This window comes from Myiozetetes cayanensis, unplaced genomic scaffold (genome assembly GCF_022539395.1).
Source record: "Myiozetetes cayanensis isolate MyiCay16 unplaced genomic scaffold, myiCay2020 scf27, whole genome shotgun sequence".
Lineage (NCBI taxonomy): Eukaryota > Metazoa > Chordata > Aves > Passeriformes > Tyrannidae > Myiozetetes > Myiozetetes cayanensis.
The window spans coordinates 3,692,184-3,716,180 of NW_026087488.1; the positions used below are offsets into that span (position 1 = coordinate 3,692,184).

The 23,997-nt window shown below is 41.4% G+C and overlaps 1 protein-coding gene across 2 annotated transcripts in view; it reads left to right on the top strand.

Annotated features, from left to right (window-relative positions):
- Positions 1-23,997, top strand: part of NCOR1 (nuclear receptor corepressor 1) — a 59,148-nt gene that overhangs the window by 21,066 nt on the left and 14,085 nt on the right. For both annotated transcript variants that reach the window (XM_050322083.1, XM_050322082.1), the window contains exons 7-30: positions 905-961; positions 1,372-1,424; positions 2,159-2,225; positions 2,320-2,492; positions 4,421-4,511; positions 5,028-5,206; positions 5,664-5,718; positions 6,455-6,556; positions 10,706-10,836; positions 11,343-11,560; positions 13,205-13,267; positions 13,969-14,108; positions 14,819-14,945; positions 15,584-16,139; positions 17,026-17,155; positions 17,429-17,624; positions 18,798-18,968; positions 19,680-19,840; positions 20,139-20,259; positions 20,368-20,469; positions 20,960-21,057; positions 21,724-21,892; positions 22,419-22,559; positions 23,861-23,944. In XM_050322083.1, the coding sequence (XP_050178040.1) occupies positions 905-961; positions 1,372-1,424; positions 2,159-2,225; positions 2,320-2,492; positions 4,421-4,511; positions 5,028-5,206; positions 5,664-5,718; positions 6,455-6,556; positions 10,706-10,836; positions 11,343-11,560; positions 13,205-13,267; positions 13,969-14,108; positions 14,819-14,945; positions 15,584-16,139; positions 17,026-17,155; positions 17,429-17,624; positions 18,798-18,968; positions 19,680-19,840; positions 20,139-20,259; positions 20,368-20,469; positions 20,960-21,057; positions 21,724-21,892; positions 22,419-22,559; positions 23,861-23,944 (3,385 nt within the window). The remainder of the gene's footprint in view (positions 1-904; positions 962-1,371; positions 1,425-2,158; positions 2,226-2,319; positions 2,493-4,420; positions 4,512-5,027; positions 5,207-5,663; positions 5,719-6,454; positions 6,557-10,705; positions 10,837-11,342; positions 11,561-13,204; positions 13,268-13,968; positions 14,109-14,818; positions 14,946-15,583; positions 16,140-17,025; positions 17,156-17,428; positions 17,625-18,797; positions 18,969-19,679; positions 19,841-20,138; positions 20,260-20,367; positions 20,470-20,959; positions 21,058-21,723; positions 21,893-22,418; positions 22,560-23,860; positions 23,945-23,997) is intronic.

Here is a 23,997-nt window from a genome sequence, read left to right on the forward strand (position 1 = left end):
AAATGAGCTGAAGGGAAGGAAACTGCACAGGTTGTAAGATTCTGTGCCTTCTTTATAAACTCTGACTTCTGGCTCTTCAGGTGTGGATAAATGGACAGATAGCAAGAAGCAGTGTGGAGGTGAAGTGTGGGCTTGTGTTGTTCAGGTGGTGAGAAAATTCCAGGAACTCATCAATATTGCCAACAGTAGCAAAGTCCTTCCTACCTTTTTCCCCTGTGGTAGTTTGAGATTAGGGAGTTGGATGTCTGGGGGGTTTGAAAGTATTTTGATCTTCTGTGAGAATGGCACATGTTTGTTTAATTTCCCAATTTTATTTAGTAGTTTAGAGGAACAGCTAACTTCTGTTACAGCTGACTACTTTTTAAAATTTGAGGAGGTTAAAAACCCTGCAAAACAGTGCTAGATTTTGTACAGTAGAATTGTGTCCCAGGTGTTCCATACAACCTGTTCTCTCCTTCCCTCAGGAAGGGTCAGAATTATTTTGAGGCCTTTCCCTACTTTGTGTCTATATGTCCATATGGATTCACACTCCCAGATTTGGCAACTGGGTGATTTTAGTCCCTTAATTCTGTTTTTCAAAGCCATCTATACTTAGTTTTACTGGATACCTTTCTTCCTCTTTGTAATTATTTGCTGTTTTACTGAGAGCACATTCTGTTTGAGCTGCACAGGTCAGGTTCTGCTTTTGTGCTCCCTCATCTTCCAGACGTGGAGATCAGAGCAGGAACTGCACAATCCAAGTGCAGGTTTCTTTATTTGCTGAGGCAACATTGCAGAAGTAGGTTAAGAAGGATCTCCTATGGTCAGGCAGGGGTTTAGCAGCAGGCACAGGGTTCAGATACACATTTGACATTAAACTTCAGAGGATTTACTCAAACCATACAAAAAAAAATCTTCTTTGCAGAAAAAAGCAGAAGAAGCTCACAAGATTTTTGAAGGGCTTGGTCCAAAAGTTGAACTGGTGAGTTGTGGACTTTTGGGTTTTTTCTTTTCTTCTGTTTTCTGTGTTGCTCTAATTCTGTTGTGGTGAACAGCTGTAGTTCTGTGATGATGTATAAAAGAAGTGTGTTTAAATGCACTGGTGAATTGCTGAGTGAGTTCATTGGCTGCATAAGGGTCATTTTTAAAGTAGATTTGAATCTAATTGAGAGAATAGTTTGAAACAAAAAAAATGAATTACTGCCATATACATAAACAGTTATAATCTAATTTTAAATGATGAATCTGTGCTTTGTGTTGAACATCAGATTGCTGCATCTCAGATTGAGTGCACTGTTGAATACTAAAATGTTGTTAAATGTGCTGTATATACTTATAGATTTACATGCATGAAAACAGTTCTGAGTGTATCTTTCTAACCCAAAATTGCAGCCACTTTACAACCAACCATCAGACACAAAGGTCTACCATGAAAACATCAAAACGTGAGTGCTTTAATGTCTTGTCACTGGGCCATTTAAGGGATCTGAACTTGAACATTCACTCACATTTTTCATCCTTGTGTTTTCCAAATAGGATGTGGGAGCTTTAACCATAGTTAAGAGCTTCCAGTCCCTCTAACTGATTTCTTTGCTGTAAAACAGTTCTGCAGGAACAGTTCATTGTATGTACTGAAGGCAGAGGGAAACACTAACTTTTCTTCTTCATTTAAAGACAAAAATAAATCATAAAAGTTGGCTTTAACTTTTTTTAAGTCCTTTAAAAACTTCTCTTAAAAAAAAGTATTCTTGCTCCACTCCACCAAATAGATTTGTTCCAAAGTACTTATTTCTTGAATAATGTATTGTGAAATTCTTAACTTTAGGGCTGAATTGCAAATACTTTTTCCCCCCTAAAAGCATAATAGCTTGCAACCAAATTTACTCATTTTAGCATATTATCTCTCTTGAGGCAAAGGAGAGTAGCTGGCTTGAAATTGGGATTTTTTGTGTCTCAATTGCTTGTTCCAGCCATCTTCAGGAATGTCCTCTCTGAAAAAATACAGGATGAGGTGATTTAGATAACTGGACTTCACTGGGAATTTTTCTGTTTTCTACCCCTGAAAATACTATTCATAGTAATGATCTGGCATCTAAAATTGATAAGGCTTTTGTTGAGGAGTTTTGAAGTGCTTGATCCTTAACTGATTCACTTTTTTCCCCTTAAATGTGTTTTCCAGAAACCAGGTGATGAGGAAAAAGCTGATATTATTCTTTAAAAGAAGAAACCACGCAAGAAAACAGCGGGTAAGGCCACCCTTCCAGCAGCCTGCCCAGCTACCATGGGCTCATCTCTGGGTGGGTTTGGCTTAGTCCAAGCTTTCCTTTTGGAATTTGACAGGAACAGAAGATCTGTCAACGTTATGATCAGCTGATGGAGGCATGGGAGAAAAAAGTGGACAGGATAGAAAATAACCCCCGCAGGAAAGCCAAGGAGAGCAAAACACGGGAGTACTATGAGAAACAGTTCCCAGAAATCCGCAAGCAAAGGGAACAGCAGGAGCGATTCCAAAGGTATTGTCGTGGATTTGAAATATTCCTGCAAAATAGCCCTTGGGGTTTTAAGTTTTAGAATTATTTACAATAATATTGTCTCAGTTTAATGGTTAAGTTTTATGCTCGTCACTGTGTTCCTTGAAATGGAATATTGGGTATCGTTCAGGGTAAAGTCAAATATTCCTGCATTTGCTCCCTGTGTTTCCTGGCGTTGAGTTCAAGTTTGCCTTCACATCCTGGGAGTCTCCGTGGCTTTATCTGCCCCCTGTTCTGCATCTGCCCTCCCCTGTCCCTCCCCATCAGCAGTGACAGCCACATCAGTTGGGGTCCCCTTGGGCTGCCAGAGTGATGTCCACATTGTCCCTTTTCAGATCTTTAAAAGTTTTTAGAAACCCCGTATTTTCTGAAGGAAACACGGGACAAGGACCAATTAGCAAAGGCTGGTTAGGCAGTGGTGCTCAAAAAGAGGTTTGTGCAGTTGGATTGAAGAGAATTGGAGCATCAACTTCACAGGAGCCTCTTCATTTCGGGCAGACACCCTAGTTTATACCTAATATTTTTCTGTCACTGGGTGTCTGTGTTACTCCTGTGCTCCATGATCCCTGTATTCATTAGCCCACACACTCGAACCCCGTTTATCTTCTAAATTAACAGTTTGACTGATCTTTTGTTGTACTTGCCAGGTAATTTTATTGCAGACATTTTTGCATTTTGAAATATGCAAGCTATGACAATTAAATCCTTATTGCTTAATTTTAATCTATCAGACATTTGTTAGATGGGAACTGTACAAGGAATCTAAAAAGGAATGAAGTGCAATTCATTTGAGAGTTCACTCCATCTGCAGTTCTGTAGGCAGAGCTTTAAATCAGAATTAGGTCAAGTTTGATTCAGTTGTGTTGAGATCTGTTTATCTAATGTTTAAAATCATTTTAATACACCTTGGAGACTTCAAGCCCCACGAAGATTTAATCTCATCTCTCGTAACCATCTGCCTACAATACTTTATTTCATAAAACACGGGGAAAACAGAGAGTTTGCAATGTATTGTGAAGGCTGCAAGATTTGTGGAATTCAGAAAAGAAAGAAGGAAAATCTTAGCATGGGAACTGCATCCTATGCACCAGAAGCTTTCACTTTAAGAATATTATCATATCTTTGTAATTGCAAACTCTTTACATTATATTTCTGTTCTCTAATGTAATGGCACCTCTGTCTGTGGCCATGTAAATACCGAGCGGTTTTTTTGGCAGATTTTCTGCAAATGGATTAATTCCATAAACTCTTTGAGCAGATGCAGATATTGTGTTTCTCCAGTTAGCAGCGATTTTTTCATCTCTGAAATGCTTTTTGATCCACATGCTGTGATGTACCATTATGATGTTCCTTCAGTGTAAAGATCACAAGCTGAAAAATTCTTCCAAATTACAACTCTCCCCGTTAATTCAAAATTTTCCTTTGTTGTAAGGAGTCTCAGTGCTGTATCAGTAACTTGACCAAACTGATGAAAGGCAACTTAAGTGTGATTTCTTTAAAAAAATAAAAGATAGGCTCCTTCACAGTGTAGGAGTTGTACTAATTAAGGTGATTAAGGTGATTTCTGTGCCACCGATGAATGTTTCTCATACTCAGCAGAAGAGCATTAATTTATCTAAAACACCTACTTGCAGTGGAATTGGTGGTAACACCTTTTTTTTGTGTTGACTCAAGCATGTCCTTCCTGCTGAGCTTTGCAAATTCACCTGTAAAACGGAGCAGTTGTTTGAAATGGCAGGACATGACAGAGTTTGTACTCTGAGACTCCCTGAGAAGGAACAGTCCTGACTGATTTGAGAGGGTGGTAACGGTATTTTAAGGAATTTTGAAGGTTGTCATGGTGTACAAAATCTGCAGATAGAGCTGATATCCACTTTATCCTTACCCCTCCTGTTTTGCCCTCGTTCCAGAGTTGGCCAAAGAGGGGCTGGCCTTTCAGCAACGATCGCTAGAAGTGAACACGAGATTTCAGAAATCATTGATGGACTCTCGGAGCAGGAGGTGAGGCTGTTGTCTCTACTTTGCTATAGAAGCACAGCCAATAAATATCCTTTTATTGGCAGTAAAATGGTTTCTTGCAGAGGATTTGTTTTTTTTGATAAGAGAAACCTCTTGGGGACGGTTGGAGAGAATCTGTGTGAAGTTTGGCTTGAAACAATCTTCGAAATACTTTTCATGTGAGGGTTTTGCTTTCTAATTGTATCTGCCCTAGATTTTTCTCATTGCAGGCTTGCTGCAACCTAGTTTCTTTACAGCTGTAACAAACATGTGAAAACTCTTCCTTTCTAAAGCCCTGCACCATTTCAGTTTTGCATCCTTTGTGATGCTGTTCCCTGCAGCTGTGACTGTGGGAACGTTCACAGCCACAACCTCTGCCGTGTCCAGAGAGAAAGTCTCAAACTGACTGTGACTGTGTCCCGTGGGGGGGAACTTGAAGAGTTGTGTCATTCAAGAGCTGTAAAACATCAGTAGCAACTTCTTGTGTTCTTCACTTTTTCTTTTGCTCTTTGCCTGTAGAATAACGAGAAGCAAATGCGTCAGCTCTCGGTCATCCCGCCCATGATGTTCGACGCCGAACAGAGACGAGTGAAGTTCATTAACATGAACGGTCTGATGGAGGACCCCATGAAAGTTTATAAAGACAGGCAGTTCATGAATGTCTGGACCGACCATGAGAAAGAGATTTTTAAGGAAAAGTAATGGCCTTTCTTATCTTTCATTTTTAGTTTGTTGCAAATGATAGTTAAAATGCTGAACCCCCCAGTAAATACCAACTAAATTGGAAATGCTGAAGCTTTTGTGCAATAATATTTGATGATGTTCTTAGCTGGATGTAAGAAATAATGCAAAAGTTTCAGACTTATTTTTCAGCAGAGTAGGCTCACACGTATTCAATCCTTAAAAACAAAATTCTCTCAAAAGTCCTTTAGTTCTGTGGAAAGATTGAAATGAGAAGAGTCTCTCATCACATCAGCTAATGGGTAATTTTGAGTGCTTAGTTCTAAATCTGCACAATTTGAGAAATGGGCTTTTTAGATTAATTTTAGTTGTGCAAATGAAAGGCTTGTGATGGAACAAATTGTTTGAAGATTGCTTTGCTGATTTGATCGTGGATTATGTTGTAAAACTGAAATAATTTCTGATTTGTGAAAGGTTTGTCCAACATCCCAAGAACTTTGGTCTAATTGCTTCCTACCTGGAACGAAAGGTAAGACGCTTTTGAATAAAAGTAGAGCCTAGGGTGGGATCCCAAACGTTCCAAAAGGAAGTCACTCACCCCAGCATCATTTTCTCTTCCTGAGAAAAAAAACATTAAGTCCAAAAAAAATTACTGCTTTGACAGCGTTTTATAACACTTGATCAGTAACACAATCAGTGCATGCAAACATTGAACAGGAGTTGCTGAAGTGCCAGTATTGGCAAGGACAGAGGAAAATGGCCCTTGGTGTAGTGTGGATGTTTTGTTGTTGGAGCAGGGCAGCTTTACCTCTCCATTGCTCAGGTGGGACAGCAGTGCCTCTGCTGAGTCTGGGGGGTTCTGCTGCTGGCCCTGTTAGCCTTTGGAACTAACTTTGATCTTTAGGGCTTGACTTTGCAGAATTCATACAAGTACTGGAGAATTAGGATTTGTTAAGTCTTGCAGCAGAATCTTGAATACCTCCAGCTGCTGTGGCAAATGGAAGCTTTTAAACTTGCAGATTATCATCTAGTATAGATCAAATCATGCAGGCAGAAGTAGCTGAGGGATATTGTAAATACGTGAGACTTGTGTTTAACACTGTAATTTTATGCACAGTTATGTTGTTATATTTGTGCATGAATTCACTTCCCTGCTGAGAAATCAAATCTAATGGTTTTATCTTAGTCTAGGGGCTGAATATTATAAGTGTTCTGAGAAATTAAAACTAAAAACTTCCCTTTTTCCCTGCTTTTTTTTGCTTCAGAATGTTCCTGACTGTGTATTATATTATTATTTGACCAAGAAAAATGAAAATTATAAAGCCCTTGTGCGAAGGAATTACGGGAAACGCAGAGGAAGAAACCAGGTATCTTGAATTTATTCATCACTTGGGTATTGCTATTTTATTGTTTCATATTTACAACTGTTTCACTGTCTGGTATAGTAATATATTATATACATGGTGTGGGGGGGAGATGATTATTTTTCCTTTACTGCATTCTTGCCCTTTTAAAATATAAGCAATCCTGACTTCAGGGGTGATCTTGGTTAGTTTGGTTTTAATTCTGTGAAGTATCTTCTTCCTTTGCACATTTGTTACTCATTTTAATATGACCATTCACTTTCTTTGAGGACCCTGCCATAGACACTGAAGTTGAATCCATCATTAAATCCTATGTTGGAGCCCACAGAAATTAGGTTTTGCATGTGACTTGCAGTGGAAAATATATAATCACTTCATAATGTCAGTGTTTGTCAAAAGGCAGAAATTAATAGTGATCTTTATTTGGTGGTCAGGCTCAAAGTCAAGCTGGAACTTCACAGGGAGAAGAAAGAGCCCAATTTAATGCATGCAAGTTAAAAATTCTGCTGATTCAGGAAGTATTCATTTGGAAGTCTTTGGAGAGGAAAAGAGCAGCCTATTATGTACCAAAAGTATATAAATACATGTGCTGGGCTAGCAGGGTTAATGTGGATATTGGAAAACACACACACACAATAAGAGACTTTGGGACTGCACAGACCTGCACTGCAAAACAGCAAATGCAGTAAATATTCCACCCCAGGGTATGGGAATCCTCTTTGCAGATACTGGAAGTTTTCTGAGAGTCTCAGTAAATGCTTTTTTTTTTTTTTACATAAAATAGCTGCAAAGAGCTCCAACTGATAAGTTGATCCTGTTCAGTAGAAACAGCCCCTGGGTTGTGTTCCTGTGGTGCTGTTGCACACAAACCTTCTGATTATGGGCTGGTGTTCTACAAGAGGAGTCATCTCAGGGGAGACTGACTTGTCTGCTCACACACTGGGGATTGCTTGGGATAAGGTCACTGTCAACATGCACAGGAATTAGCTGGAGCTTCTACTCTGGCTAATTTGAACTGCTGTGATGGGAGGAATTACTGGAAATAACCTGGATTTTGCCAGGACTTCTGTTAGGTTTTCTAGCTCGTGATAAAGGGAAGCCCAAGGTGCTCTGCCTGGCTTTGTGATTGCTGATTTATATGTGAGTAACTGAATACACGAGTTGGAACACTGAAGGTTCCTTCAGCTCAGATTACTTGCTCTCTGAATTTTAGCAGAGTTGTACTTCTTAGTTGCTGGCTGTTGATGCACATTAAGCACCACAGCAGATCACTAAACTTTGGGCAACTGCAACAGTTTAATTGTGCTCTGCTAAGGGTGCCGAGGAGTGCCGGGCTTTGAGCTCTGGAGAGGGTTGGGGGGGTACTTGCTAACTCAAGGAAATACCCTCAGTGCTCTAAATGGGAAATTTAATTGCAATTCAGAAGTATTGTAGTTGGCATGTTTAGTAAGGCTGCCTGAAAAACTGTACTTGTGTTTCTTAATTTTATGAATGATTAGTTAGCAACATGTATAGCAGCTAGTAAAAAAGCACTTGAACTGCCTGGCTTGGCAGAACTTTTATCTTACAGCTGCAGAATGCAGCTCACCCCCTTCCCCCTCCCATGCCCCAGCTTTGTTGAAGCTGATATTTTTCATATCTCTCAGTAGCAACTTGAAACTTTCTTGCTGATTGGCAAGCCCAAGTCGTGTAAGATTTATGAGGTGCTCCGGGATGGGCTCATGCCAATGGCAGTTGCTTCGGCTTAAACTCTTCAGAGTTCGTGTATTTTTGTAAATTAGCGAGTGGAATATTGAAGTGGAGAAGAGATTAATCACAGTAACGATGGTGAAATCCTTTAGAGAGTGCAGTGAGCCCAATTGACTTGGGTTTCAGTGGGTGGGCTTTCATTTGAGAGAAGCTGAATGCTGGACTGAGGGTGTGAAGAGATGTAAAGCTCATTGAATTCTGATGCATTTTCATCCTCAAATAGGTCTAGAAAATACTTTTAATAAAATGCTGCCTAAACTGTTCTAGAATGTCACAGAATTGACTAAACAAGCACGTCTTAACCCCAAATTTGTCAAATGAAGAGCAGGTTTTTAACATAGAATTGAGAGAAAGGGTGGCTATGTGATGGTTTCACTTCCCCATCCCTGGAAGGTTGGACAGGGCTCGAAGCCCCTGGTCTAGTGGAAGGAGTTGGAATTAGATAATCCTCAGGGTGCCTTCAAACCCAAACCATCCCATGACTCTGTGATTCTAGAGAATTCCGTAAATAACTCACTGGAAGGAGGTTTCTTTGAGTAAAATTTGGGCTGTACTCCGGCAGTGCTGGGTGCAGGCTGTGTGTGGCTGGTGCTGCAGAGCCGCAGTGTGTGTGGGGCTCAGCCCTGGCCCCGGGGCAGCAGCTGCTGCAGGCACTGCTGTGACCAGGCAGAAATTCGCCCTATGCTGTGCCGGCCAATCCGGCCGGGCGGGGATCACCTCCGGTGACTCCGGGCGGATTAGGAGGGTGCATGTGAGAGGGGCAGCACTGCTGGAGCAGCTTAAGTGGCAGAATGACACCATTTCCTGGAATAAACACGTTGCTGGGTCAGGCAGGCTGCGCTGAGGAGCGGTGATGTCGCTGCTGGGGTGGGTTTTGTCCCCGTGCCCCGAGTTCAAGCCCGTCCCCTGGGGTGGCCAGTGGAAGTTTGAGCAGCAGATGAATGTGCAGGTACGTCGCTGAGCGAGGCCTCCGCTGCTTGAAGGTTTGTGTTTAACCTGCACTTGACCCGTTGATTCTGCATGTTCAATAAATTCATCGTGAAACAGAGAACCAAGTTATTTTTAAGTGGGATGTTAAGTCAGCCAGGCAAGAGCAGGATTTGCAACGACTGTTTTGTAAATGGATTGGATGTAAAGGACATGTTTTATTTTTAATTTTTAAAAATTAAAATACATATTTTATTTTTAAAATTTTTAAAAATTTCTTCTGAAAGTGCAGGTTTTTAACTCCCTGCTTTCCAGGCCAATCTATCCAGCACGATGGGAATAATTTATTTTAATCTGTCTCTGACATCTTGCTTGAAGAAAATTTTTGCATTATCAAGGAACGCCAACATCCTAAGTGCTATTAATTTGCAGCAGGATGATAGTGGTTAGTGTTTGGGGTTTTTGCTCCAGTTCACATTATTAAAATGTCAAAAACAAGTCAGTTTTGTGACTATTTCCAGGCTCAGTTTGGTCAGGGAAACAGTGACACCTGCTGCTGCACTCATTGGAAGGTTGGTTCCTCTGAGCAAAGGAAAAGCCTATTTGGAAGAATTTTTCAGTGGATTGTAAATTCTGAGTTAATGAAGTTCTAGAACAGCAATCTTGTTGTTCTGTCCTTTTCTTTCCATGAATTACCACGTGTACTCTGGGTATCTGATATAAGCCCAGTGCTTGCTGTGCTTGCAAAACTGTCATCTCAGTAGAGACGTTTTTGTTTGGGTTTTTAATAACTCTAGGCTATCATTTTCTTTCTGTAAATTCACTGGCAATGTAAGCCTTAAATTCCCCATCCAATTTTTTTAAACAATTACATTCCTCAATTACTAGTGACAGTTTTGAGAAGGTGACTTAGAGTTGGTCATAATTCTTGAGCTACAGGACCTCCTGCTCCCAAGTTGTAAGAGATCCTCTTTCACTGTTTTAAAAATGCACAGAGTTAAAAATAAGTTTTGAGAGGAGCGACACCGTAAACTACGTTGTCAGACCTCCCTGAGCCCTCTTGAAACGTAGCTGTGTTCCTTGTGCATGAGCACCTGGGGGCTGCAGAAACAGCCTGTACTTCCAGGGAATTTCTAACAAAACATCGTATCTGAGTGGGGCAGAAAACACCTAAGGGAAAATAAGTGGGAAGGATATATAGTTAATATATAGAAACTTAAAATAATATCTAGAAATATGGATATTCTGTGGCAGAGGGGACTTCTGAAGTCTGGGAGACAATGTGTTTGCTCAGTTTGAGGGTGCAGAGAGGTGTGATGGTTTTGGCAGAGATATTTACTGTTACCCTGACCACTGTGCAGTGACTGGAACCAAACTATCAAGCAGTGAGGCAGCATCAGGGTTTGTGCTGCTCTGAGTCCAAGTTGCTGCACCTTTGTGTGAACAAGTTATCACCTAAACCCCATTTCATTTCAGCAACAGATTGCTCGTCCTTCTCAAGAAGAAAAAGTAGAAGAAAAGGTAGAAGAGGAAAAATCAGACAAATCAGAGAAAAAAGAGGAGGAAAAGAAAGATGAGGAGGAGAAGGATGAGAAGGAGGAATCTAAGTAAGTGTATATATACTGAAATGCATTAATTCCCCCTAGATTGCAGTTTGTTGCTGAGATCAGAACAGGATTTGCATTAGTCTGACTGTGAAATCTGGACTGAAAACTATTTCTGGTTAGGTTGGGGTTTGTGCATTAAACAGTATTTTTTTGGACATACCCATTTCTCTGCCTTGCTGACCTAATCAGACTGGTGGAAAAAGCAACAGGCTGATTTTTTTTTTTTGTGCGTGTAATAATCTCCATATCTTGTTGGTTTGGGCTTTTTTGATATGTTCTATCACAGTGTTCACATTTTCTTTGAAGTTGATAATATCACATATCTGTGTTACTCTCTAGCAAGTCAAAGCTGGGGGCAGTGAGTGAATTCTCTTTCACTAAAAGGATCTTTTGGGTTCGTGGAGTTTTGCTCGGGGTGTTTTGGGGTATTTTGTACATTGATATCAGGAATAATGGCCCACAATGGCTCTCTGAATGTGACTGAATCATATTTGAACTACTCCCAGAGAGAATACCAAAGAAAAGGACAAAACTGAAGTGGCACCAGAGGAAACTGAGGAAAGGGAGCAGGCGGCTCCTCGGGGCCGAAAAACCGCCAACAGCCAAGGTCGGCGTAAGGGCAGAATCACCAGATCGATGACAAATGAAGCTGCACAAGCAAATGCTGCTGCAGCTGCAGCCACTGAAGAACCACCTCCACCTCTCCCACCCCCACCAGAACCTTGTGAGTAGCATTGACAGGACACGGGGACCCATCTGCTCGTCGCTGGCACACGGGGGGTTTGCCGGGCACGCAGTGCACTCCTCCTTTGCTGCTCAGTGTGACATCTTTATTCTTAGCCCTGCTTAGAATTTTGTGACTGTGCAGAACTGTTGAACTTCACGAGCGTGACTTCATGGGTAGTGTATGTGTGATCAGATGACTGTTAGAACCGTGTGAGGGGGAGCAAAGGCAGTTCAGCCTTTCTGTGGTAACCCCCTTTTCTCTCTGTGCAGGTTCCTGACGGGTCTGTAGAGCTCCAGGTGCCCGTGGCACAGATTGACTTACAGGCTGTAGCTCCCAGAGAATATTGTTAAATAAGTAGGTCTGATATTTGAGCGCTTCAGGGAGTTTCAGAAGCTGAAATAGGTCTCAGCAAGTCGTTGTTTTTGCATTGGATGGCAAAAAGGCTTTTTTAAAAGAAAATGTTCCTTTCTTGGCTCATATGGTTAAAAAACACAGTGCAGTCTCTGGCTGTATTTTGGAAAAGGCTGACCTAATTTGTGGTGGTGCAGAAATACCAGAATACTTTGTGGTTGGTAAATAATTATCCAGGATGGCGAGGCATTTTTCTTGCAGGGCTCTGCTGTGGCAAAGTTTGTTTCTTGTTGTGCTTCAGCTGGGTGGTTACAGGCAGGTGCTGTTCTAGAGCCTGTAACAGCTCTTTTGTTGCTCAGATATTCTGAATATCATAAAGAACAGAGCAAGTGGGCAAATGAGTTCTTGTATAACTGTAAACATCAGAGAATGTGGTGGGCATTGTTGCTCAGTTGATACAGAGGGGTTTTGTCAGCAGCTGGGCTGAGGCAATAGGGGGTTTTGCTTTTAGTTGGTTTTATTTTCTAACCATTTTTACAGGGCTTTCTGGAAAATCCAAAATAGCTTCTCTATGGATCAGATACTTTAGAGTGCCCCACTTTTGCTGTTTGTTAATGGAAGTTGTTGCAGGGTCTGTGTTCCATGTTGTGTGTAATGGCAGATTTTATGGAAAGGAAATGGAGGCTGGTGCAGGTCAGTGCTGTTCAGAAATTTAAACAGGATGATACAAAATGCAGAGAAAGGAATGAAAAGCACTTTGCACTGCATCATTGTTAGTTTCCTGCTTGTTTTTACTTACTGGGTTTTTATTTTCTTTTATTTTTCTCCATTTGTCCAGTTGGAGACTCAGTGAATACAAGAACAGTAGATTTCTTGACACCCACTCACCAATAAATAACTATTCCACTTCTTTCTGCAGCAGTCAGTGAAACAGAATTGAACTAGCTTAGAGCATATTGGATTGCTGCTTTTAGTAGTTGATGGTAATTATTGACATTTTAAATAAAATTGTAGTGATAAATACATCTAAGTCACTTACTTGACAGACAATTAATCACAGTTTCATAGACAGAACAGTTCTGAACAGTTTTCTCTGCTGAGATTGTGGTGGTTCCTCCTGTATCTCTAACTTGTTTTGATAGAGATTTACTGCTTCCCTCTGACAAGAGCAGCTTTCCCAAGTGACTTGAGCAAGCCATGATGTGAATAGATTTGTTGACTCTGGGATGCACAATTGGTGCTATAATCGTGAATCCCGTTCTTTTCTCAGTGTCTTTGTTTCTCTTTCAGCTTCTACAGAGCCTGTGGAGACCTCCCGCTGGACAGAAGAAGAAATGGAAGTTGCTAAGAAAGGTAAAGCTTGTAAAGCTTTTGACTTCCTTCTGGATACCACCTGTATTTGCAAAATGTCAAGAATTTACTGAATTACTGAATGCAGTTGCTGTGATTTTTGCCAACACTAGGCCGAATGAATGATTTGAAAATTGCTGGTGATTTTTTTCTAAAAGAGAAAGGAAAAATCAAACACCTTTAACAGGCAAAAATCATTTTTCTGAGACTCATGTTGACTCTCTTCATGTGGGCTCCTTAGAACTGTCTGATATTGTCCTTGGTCCACAGAAGACTTTGGAACAGATGTGAGGGTGTTTGTCATGTGACAATTTTCATGGTAACATGTTTGTAAGGTACAAAAGAAATTTTTGTAGAAGACATTCTTTTAATAGGAGAGCTATAATGTAGTTTATAACTCGACTATTCAGTTAGCAGATACTGTTACCTGTGAATTTTATGCATAAAATCAGTATTTTTGCAGAAGTGTCACATGTTGGCAACATCAGAGAGTTAAGCTGAAGGCTTCTTAAGCAGACACAGGTTGACACAGCTCTTCTTCACCCCAAAAGTCCTTATCCAATGCATTGTCACAGTGTTGTTCTCTTAAGGACAGCAGTTCATCTTTATCTTACCTGCCCACAGACATTGTTGTTCCATTGCTTTGGGTTTGGATAGCTGAGTTATTGGTCACAGTAACTCTTGGTTCTCCTGTGTCTGAACAGGTCTAGTGGAACACGGGCGAAACTGGGCGGCCATTGCCAAAATGGTTGGGACGAAAAGCGAAGCTCAGTGTAAGAACTTCTACTTCAACTATAAAAGGAGACACAACCTGGACAGCCTCCTCCAACAGCACAAACAGAAGGTGAGTGCAGTGGGCACTGAGTGCTTTGCAGGGAACACTTGGCACCTCTCTGAAGTCTTTCATCACGCTTCCCTAACACTGTTCTGCAGTCACCACTTGTTTCCTTTTCTACTTGTTTTTGTGTTATGAGATAAATCTCCTAGAAAGGGCAGCTGGTGCTCACTGACCTGTGAGACTCATCACTTCTTGCTTTAAAATGCAACAGAAAGTTTTCTGTCAGATAAAACAATCAAGCCTGAAGAGTTCTTAGCTGCTCTGAAAACCTTGTTCCTCATCAGTACCTCAGCAGCTATAGCTGTTCAGGTCATCACTGCAGAACAGTTCCTTGAAACACAGAGCAGGAGAGTTGGTAGAAGTCCAGGAACTGAAAGTTTTGGGGCATCTAAAGTAGAATCCTGTGCGTTGGAATCCTCTAAACTGCAGCGTTATCCCGTTCTTCTCTTACTGAAGTGAAGAGCATCAGTGTCTGCTGTGGCAGTTCTGTTGTCCCCCAGATGTACCACAGGACAGTGATTTCTTCCCAAACTTGTTTTTGATCAGGAGCAGCAAAAGCTGGCCTGAAGTTGAAAGAGTGTCCCCTCATGAATGACTGTGCTAAGCAGAGATTCCCTGTCTTTCATTGCAACCTCAGACTGGTAAATGAGAATGCCTGTAGAAGGCAGTAACACTTGCAGGTGCTCAGTACGTTGTCAATGCTGTGTCTTGCTCAGTCTTCGCGGAGGCCCCGTGAGGAGCGAGACGTGTCCCAGTGTGAGAGCGTGGCTTCCACTGTGTCGGCTCAGGAGGACGAAGATATCGAAGCATCTAACGAAGAAGAGAACCCAGAAGACAGTGAAGGTAACTCTTCTGGGAAGGAAATGTGTGTGTGCACAGATATTTGTGCCAGTTCTGTGCTCAGAACGCTGGGTTCCACTCCACGATGTGCTGTTCCCGTGCTGCCTTGCAGTTGGATTTCAGCAGTTGGAACCCACTCAGGGGGAAAAAGCATTTTTAGTATTGAGCAGCCTAAAGATGTTGCTCTTTATTGTTTTGAGATGCTTTGATTGTGCTGTCATCTGGAGTGTTGAAACAAGGGGAATCAAATATCTGTAACCTTTGGTAGCTGATAGTCTCGGTAAAGCTTCAGACAAGCAAATTCAAGTGGTGGTTTCTTGTTGTGGTTTTTTAATAGATATTTGTTGGTTGCAACTGCTAATAAGTATAGGCACTCAACATCAGCCAGTCTTTTGTAGAGCAATAGGCAATAGAATTCATAAACAAGGAATGAGAGAATATGACTAAGTGTTGGGGATTTGGGTTTTCAGTTGTTGGTATTTTTTAGTTGCAGTGGGTGTGAGTGTAACTCAGCAAATTATCCATTTGTTTAAGAAGTCAAAATGAATTGTTTTTGCAGATGGGTAGGTTAAAATTGATGGATCCACTTTGTTAGGTCTCATTAACATTGGACTTCTGTGCCAAAACTTTTTTTCTCCCAGGTGCTGAAAATAGTTCTGATACAGAAAGTGCTCCATCTCCAACTCCAGCAGAACCTGCTAAACCCAGTGAAGAAGCTCCATCTGAAAGTGCTGCTCCCAAGGTAACCACTGAGGCCCCAGCAGAGCAAGAATCTGCCATTAAACCTGCAACCAGCACATCTCCCCCCTTAACAGCCCAAAGTGTATCAACAGCTGAAACTCAGAACCCTGAGCCACAGGTTAAGGAAGAAATAAACAACGAGGCAGAAGAGCCCATGGAGGTTGACAGTAGGAGCCACCCAGCTGAAGCAAAGCCTGTGATTACTCTTCCTGTTCATACCAAAGTAGAACCTGTAGAGACTGAAATGAGGCTACCAGAGAACGTGCAAGTGAAAATAGAGAGTGATACCAAAGAGAGAGAGATGGAGAAACCCAAGGAAAAGTCAGAACCAGAGGAGATGGATTATAGTCTGTCACAGCAAGTTAACACAGCAAGGCAAGAATCCCATTCAGACAATGATTCGAGTGCCACCTGTAGTGCTGATGAGGAGGTGGATGGAGAACCTGACAGACAGGGGTGAGTTCAACTGTTTGGTGTTCAAATACTGGCATCTTTAAGAAATTGTTCTAAAAGTGGTTTTGCTTGATAGTGATCCAAAAACTATCATCAGTAGAGACAGGGAAAGAATTTCTAAGGGGTCTTTGCTGGAATGCAGCAGAGGGAAATACTGATTTAAAATTGTAATGAAAAGCTGAAAGAAGGGTCTGCTAAGGCAGGCAAGGCAAAATTCTGTGGTGGCAGAGTTTTGGAACCACCCATCTTTTGGGAATGGCTGACACCACTAAGGATATTTGAAGTCTTTTCAGTATTCTGTTGGTGCAGTTCCTGTGTAACCCCAGTGCAGCTTTGGAGCCAGTGCCCCCTCCCTCTCACTGGTCTTAATATACACCCAGTACCAGGGAGATGTTAAATGTCAAAAGTATCCAGTGTCATGTAGTGCATGTGGTCTTTGAAGAGTGCAGGTTTTCTGCACTCTCCTGCCTCTTCAGACATCATCTTTGCACAAATGTCTCAGCCCTCTATGTGAAATTATTCTGTTGTAGAGTGCTGGGGACTGCTTTATTTTCTGTGGACTAAATGTGCTTCCTAACCGTGGTGTTTGCCCAAGGCATTCTTTATAAAAAAGGTTGCATTGTTGTAGTACTGCATACATAAATTTCTGATTAGGGAGATTCTAACACTTATTTTGGTATTTCTGTGTTTTATGAAAATACAGCAACATCTGTTACCTTTTCTAACAGGTGTGCTACAGGGCAAAACACAACAATCTGATTTTCCAGCTATTTATCCAGCATGTTAAATACGTTGGTTTTTTGAAGTTGAGAGTTTTGCCCGAAAGTTTTTTAATATGTTTAACCTTGATTCTTTTGGTGATATTTTTCCCTTCTATCCCTTTCTCCAGTATCTTCAGCAGAGAGTCAAAGCCCTCCCTGTTAAATCCCACTGGGTCAATACTGGTGTCATCCACAATAAAACAAGGGCAGATGGACCTGCAACAGCTTCACCACCGAGCTGCCGTCATCCCACCGATGGTATGGGAGTGTTTGTTGTCCCTAAAACTGAAGCAAAAAACCCCCAAACAAACATGAAACAAATGAAGAAATACATCATTTGCTTTATTATCACAGTTTTGAGGGTAAAGTAGGTTAAGCACAACCGAATGTGAAACGAATGGCTTAAAACCAGGGGTGGGCTGTTTGAAACGCTCCGGCTGCGGCTGCTGCAGTGGGGGAATTGAGCTGCACAGTTGCTCCCGTAAGTCCTGTGTTGATGTGCCTGATGTGAACACCTTCCCACCCCTGCAGGTGTCCTGCAGCCCCTGCTCTGTCCCCGTGGGCACCCCGGTGAGCGGGTACGCGCTGTACCAGCGCCACATCAAAGCCATGCACGAGTCGGCACTGCTGGAGGAGCAGCGGCAGCGCCAGGAGCAGCTGGACATGGAATATCGGAGCGCTGTGAGCCCCTGTGGCCCTTCCAAGAGCCCTAATGTTGAGTGGGAAGGTGGGTGTTGTCACACCTGTCCTGGCATAGCCCTGTGTTTTGTGGACATGTGTCACGCTGGTGCCTCACAGGAGAATGGAAGTTTAATGTGCTGATAATTAACCATTCCTTTCTGGTGGCACTTGGCTGAAGGAACCTGTGCAATATCCCAGGGAAATGAACTGAGTAAGATTCATGTGCTGAATGTTACAGTGTCAGAGATATCACAGTTGCATAATTCTGCATTTTTAGATTTGATATCCTCACGTGTTGTTGCCCACACAATGTTATGAACTCAAAGCGTCGTGCTCTTTGAAACTCAAATATTCTGTATTTAAATGCATCACGATTTTAAATTATGTTATGAAAATGCTTCACCTTAATTACTTTCACCAAAGTAAAATGAAAGAAAAATAACCCTTTTTTTTTTTTTCCTGTTAAAATAGCGAGAAGGGAGCTTGTAGATTTGTGGAGAGGAGGGGTAGGATTGTGGGGTTTGGAAGGTGTTTCTTTAGGTGGAAAGTCTGGAGTTGCTCAGAAGTACCATTTACTGAGTGAATAACTCTTGGCATTGGCAGGAGGGTGTTATGAAGTGTGGGAAAGTTCTGGGAAGAAGTTGAATTGGCTTATGGCAACCTACACAGGGCTTTGCCATGATCAAAATAGTCAAGATCCTTTAGAAGGCTGTTATGGGGTGATTAGTGCCACCTTTTTTTGGCTATGGAGGTTAAAGATGTAACTTTACAGCTGCAGCAGACTTGTTCTGGCTCGTTATTTTGAATTCCTCAATTGTCCATTGCCAAATAGAAGAAATTTCTGTAGTTCTGGTACAGGATTTTTTATTTCCTACATTCAGTTAAAATGTTTTTTTTTTCCCTTTATGGGCAATGTTGGTATTTGAAATTTGATTTCAAATTTCTCTGGGCAAGCAAGCAAAGAAGGGAGGAGTTCTGTCTGGTGGGACTGGCATGTGAGTCTGGCTTAACTTGCATGTAAACCTGGTTGATACACAGGATTTGGAAAGGAATCTTCTTTAAATGAAATCATTTTTAATAGTAGAGCTTTCACTTCCTGTTTTTCGCATATAGAAAGCGTGAGGAAGCTTCTCAAAGCTTTGGACATAGAAGTATAGACAGAAGAACACATTAAATTAACTTTAATACTCCTTTTTGATTGAAACTTCACCCTTCCCAGGAAAGCCAGTGGCCTACATGCCTTATGCTGAGGTCAAGAGGATAGAGCAGGAAGCACAAGCGCAGAACGCAGCGACGAGGGCGGCGTCGCCCTACAGGTTGTCTCCAAGAGAAGTCAACAAAGCCTCTCCCCAGCCTGAGGTGAACACAGCCCGTTACAGTGTCCCACCAGGTAAGGGTTGTCACCCATCAGGGCAGGGCAGCATCCTCCTTTGGGAGCTGGACTGGATGTAGGATCAGATTATTCCCCAAACTCCTTGTGGATCAACACAAAATACGTCGCTTTCTGTGCATGGAAAGGGGTGATCAGTTTTTTTCTAGATCCAAGGAGGTGTTTTTGTTCTTTGTTGCTGCATGAGCTGCATGACATGTATTGTACTGAAGGATGATCTGAAAAGTGTTAGAACAGCATAGGGCAGAGTCATCAAGAGTTTTTCATCTTAATGCAAGTACTGTCATATTCCTGGGTGGCCTTTCTTATGAAGCTGAGGAAAAGGGAAAGCTTTTGATATCCTTGGCATTAGTGTCTGGCTGTAATTGGTCTATATTGTAGTCTGAATTTTTTATAAAACAGTGAAATAACTGACAAATCTTAATTCTGAAACTTGGATCATTCTTTTCCCTTCAGAGTGTATTGTCATGACCAAATGATAGAAGCTTAGGTTGTACTTGACTCAGGTGCCTTCTATTTAGAGAGTAAGAACTTTCTTTAAGAGTGGTAAAACAACAAAAAACTTGGACATAGTGGATTTCAGAGCTGCAAATACAGCTTTTGGGTATTGTGAGGTAATTCCTCAGAAATTGTCAGATGAACTGTGCTGTTTCTGTTCTTCTTACCTCTCATAAATACACTGTAATATTTAATGTACACTTTTCCCCCAAGTTCTGCAGCCAGCACCTCACCAGGTGATAACCAACATACCTGAAGGAGTTCGCCTTCCCACAACCAGACCCACCAGGCCTCCACCACCCCTCATTCCATCCTCCAAAACCAGTGTGCCATCAGAAAAACCTTCTTTCATCATGGGAGGCTCAATCTCACAAGTAAGAGAATTACGATTTGAAGATCAAACCACGACACCTACCTATATATTCTACTATTAAAAGTCCAAGAATTACAGGTGCCTTAGCAAATAGAACATGTTGCAGTTATTTATATTTAGGGGCATGGTTGGGGATGTCCAGTTTAGGTGACCAGTGACCTGCACTGCTGGTGCTCTGTGCTTTGAGACTTTGCAGGGGGTGCTGTAACATTTCAAGACAGGATCATAGTAGTCTTCTCTAAACAGAGATGTGAATCTTCATTTCAGAAACAAGAATTAACATATATTTGTTGTTCCAGGGAACACCTGGCACTTACTTAACATCCCACAGTCAAGCTTCCTACGCCCAAGAAACTGCCAAGCCATCAGTGGGTTCGATATCTCTCGGGCTGCCAAGGCAGCAGGAGTCGGCCAAATCTGGTAAGAAAAGCTGACATGTGTTTTGTGTAGACTGTTTAATGACTCATAATTAAAGAAAAATAATAATAAGAAAACCCCAACCTTTTTTCTCTGTATTCTCCTGAACAGCTTCCCTGCCCTATATCAAACAAGAAGAATTCTCTCCCAGAAGCCAGAATTCCCAACCTGAGGGGCTCCTGGTCCGGGCACAGCACGAGAGTGTGGTGCGAGGTAAAGAAAGTCCCCCAGATCAGGAAACCCCATCAGAGCCTGGGAGAACCAAGAGAATTAACTTCTAGAGCTAGAACTGCTAAAGTGTTATTTCAAAGTATTCTATGATTATATAAGTAGCATAAAATTGTAGGATTAGTCTGTTCCCAGTTTTCCAAGGCCATGTGTATTTGGAGCTGGCTCCTCCTCTCTGCACGGCTTGCTTAAAAATATTGGTTTCAAGACATACCAGTTTCAAAACTAAGTTGTTCACTGGAGCACATGCAGAGCAATACATGGGAAATATCCAAATACATCAAAAGAACAGAAACTAAATAGCATTAATTAATCCTGTAAAATTACCTGAATTAATACTCTAAAGGGCAATGTTAAAAGAGGAAATAGCCTATCTGCTTTAAATGCATGTTCTTAAACTGAAATTTCCCCTGTATTTTAGTGTAAACTGACAGTTCTCATTAGAGTTTTTAATTATCTTATTATTTCAAATCAGGTACCACAACGATTCAGGAGGGAAGTATAACGAGAGGAACTCCAACCAATAAAGTTTCTGTTGAGACCATTCCTTCTTTGAGAGGCTCCATAACTCAGGTATTTTTCCCTTTGCTGAGAAGGCTGTAGCAAAACAGCATCTTTAAACTATCACCACGAATGTGATTGCATGTCTGAAAAAGTAAATTGGTACCACAGAGTAGGAACTGCCTTGAAAAAAAGGACTTTAATACCATCAGATGTTGAAATCCCACTATTGCTGAAGTCAGCATTACCATGATTTCATCTTCATGTATATGAGTCTTTAAACTTTTTAAATACAAACACCAGAGCCTTTGGTAAATCTGACTGAAGGCTCATTAGCACCTTTCATGAAAATAGCATCACACCTGAGTTTAAATATTAAAATCAACTATAACCAGTCTTGTGCAGATGCTACTTGAAGCCAAAAAGCTACATTCAAGCCTTTTGTCTCCTCATTTTTTAAATGCTACAGTTTTGGTTGGCTTGGGGTCCTTACTTACAGAGATAATAGTATCAGTTCTGCTCTGAGAAGGAGAGGTTTCATTTCTTTGGACAGAAATAAAACCTAATGGCACCATTAGTTATGTGGTGTATGTTATCTACCCCCCAAATGGTATTTATAGGGTAAACGTTCTAGGTTGTGAAGTACTTTGGTAATATTGTCCTCCTTATTCTTCTTTCTGTATTTTATGAGAGGGTAGCAAATTGCCTACAAATAATCTGCTGTGGGTTTGCACACAGGGTACCCCAGCTCTGTCCCAGACTGGCATCGCGGCCGATGCGTTGCTGAAGGGAACCATCACCCGCCTGGCCACGGAGGACACCAGCCCAGAGAAGTGCAGGGAGGAGGCTTCAGCCAAAGGCCACGTTATTTATGAAGGCAAAAGTGGGCATATTTTATCTTATGATGGTGAGTATTTGTATATTGGACCTGATCAAAGTCAAGGCTGCAGCAGGTTCTGCTTTGATAATCCATATCTGAAGTGTTGCAGCTTCCAAGTGGGTTGGTGTGAACCTCAGTCATGGGGGGCTGGTTTTGAGAATTAGTGATCCAGAAATTGTGCCTGTGTTCTGAAGAGTCTTCTGCACTCTGTATTTAAAATATAGTTAAATTATTTAATTTCTTTGCCATTTATTTCCAGTTTGTCATGGAATATTTTTATCGTGAAAGGCTAAACAACTGAGTTTAAAATTGCCTGTATTAAAGTAAAAATAAATATAACATTTAACTTTGAACTTCAATTAAAATACTGATAAATGAGTAACCAATGACAAACTCTAAAGGATCCTTTAAAGACTGAGATTTAATGTCACAGTATTATATTGAAGTTGTGTTGTTAAAGTATTCATGACCTGTGGTCTCGTTAATGTAATATTCATGTGTCCTTTCTTTTATGGTCCACATTTCCTAACCACACTCTTGTACATTTTGCCAGCTATTAAAAATGTCCGTGAAGGAACAAGGAGTCCAAGAACTGCTCATGAAATTGGTTTGAAGAGAACTTATGACACCATGGAAGGAAATATAAAGCAAGGGATGTCACTGCGGGAGTCTCCGGTGTCTGCGCCGCTGGAAGGTAAAAACAGCTGCTTCCAAGGTGGTTTATCTTTTATCCAAACCTTTTTTGCATTGATGTAAGAGCATTTAGATTATCTCACTGAGCAGATGAAAGAGAAGTTAGATTTAAATCTTACACTGCTAACCAAATCCTACACTGCAATTAAAGTGTGCTGGGAACGGCACTGAAGCAGATTATGGTTTTCCTTTTTGTTTTGCTGGTGTGGTCCAGGTGGCACTTACTCCTGTCAGCACATCTGACACGTAAATGACTCTCCACAGTCCCACTGGGTCATGGAGAGCTCTAACTCTGGGTCCCACCAGCACAGGCTCCGGGACACACCCCTTAGTTAAACATTGGTATCACTCTGGCCTGACCTTGGCATTCCTGCACCAAACCCCTTTGACTTGCACAGCTGCCCTACCCTGCTCCAGGGCATCCCTGCTACCACTGTGTTTTAATAAACTGGGATCAAACAAAGCCTGCAGAGGTCAAGTCAGGCCATTGTATAACTTTTCTGATTGTTTTGTGAAAATACAAGTGCAGGAAAATGTTTCATGCCTCAACCATGGAGTCTCACTCCTTAAGTGCATTTTGTCCCCTCTTTGGGTCGCCTTAAAGGCTATTTTGTGTAAATGTTCATCAGATGGAACAGTATGAATAAGAGGTTTGTAGACTGTATACAGAAATTCAGTGTGGCCTTTAAGCTGCAGATGCATTTGGCTCATTTTCAGACTTTTCTGGCCCATGAGAAGCTGCTCTGATACTTTTATGCTGTATCTCATCACTGACACATTTTCTGTCCTCAAACTGTATAAAATCATGAGATTTTGAGGGTTTGGTTTAGGATTCTCACTGTAGGAACAATAAATTCAGCTCCTCCCAGATGATTTAATATGAACTTTGATTATTTGGAGGATGCTGAGCTATATTTTGAGTTTTTTCTTTCTTTTTGTTCCACTTCCCATCATGAACCCCTTTCTTTCTAGGCAGGGAAAGTGGGGTGTAAGAAAAGCAGTGACTGCTTTTGGAACAAAGGTTAAGCTTAATTATAAAAAACACATCTCATGTTTTCTAAATATGTTAAAACTTGCAACAGTGCAATAGCACAAATACTTGAAGTGAAAGGTTTATTTTTTGGGGGCAGGAGGTGTTTATAACATGTTGCTACAATGCCTGACACACTGAGGCTTGGCCCTCTGGGCACTGCCACGATCCAGATACAATCTCTAATGTGTGAGAAGGAGGGGTTTTGTTGGTCTGGAGTGGATTTTTTAACACTTTTTTAATTCTCTAAATGATGTTCATTTTAATGTTAGGTTTAATATGCCGTGCACTGCCTCGGGGGAGCCCACACGCTGAACTGAAGGAGAGAACGGTGTTGTCTGGCTCTATAATGCAAGGTAAGGTCTTGCAAGTTTAGAAGCCAACATTAATTACATCCTCAGAAATCTGG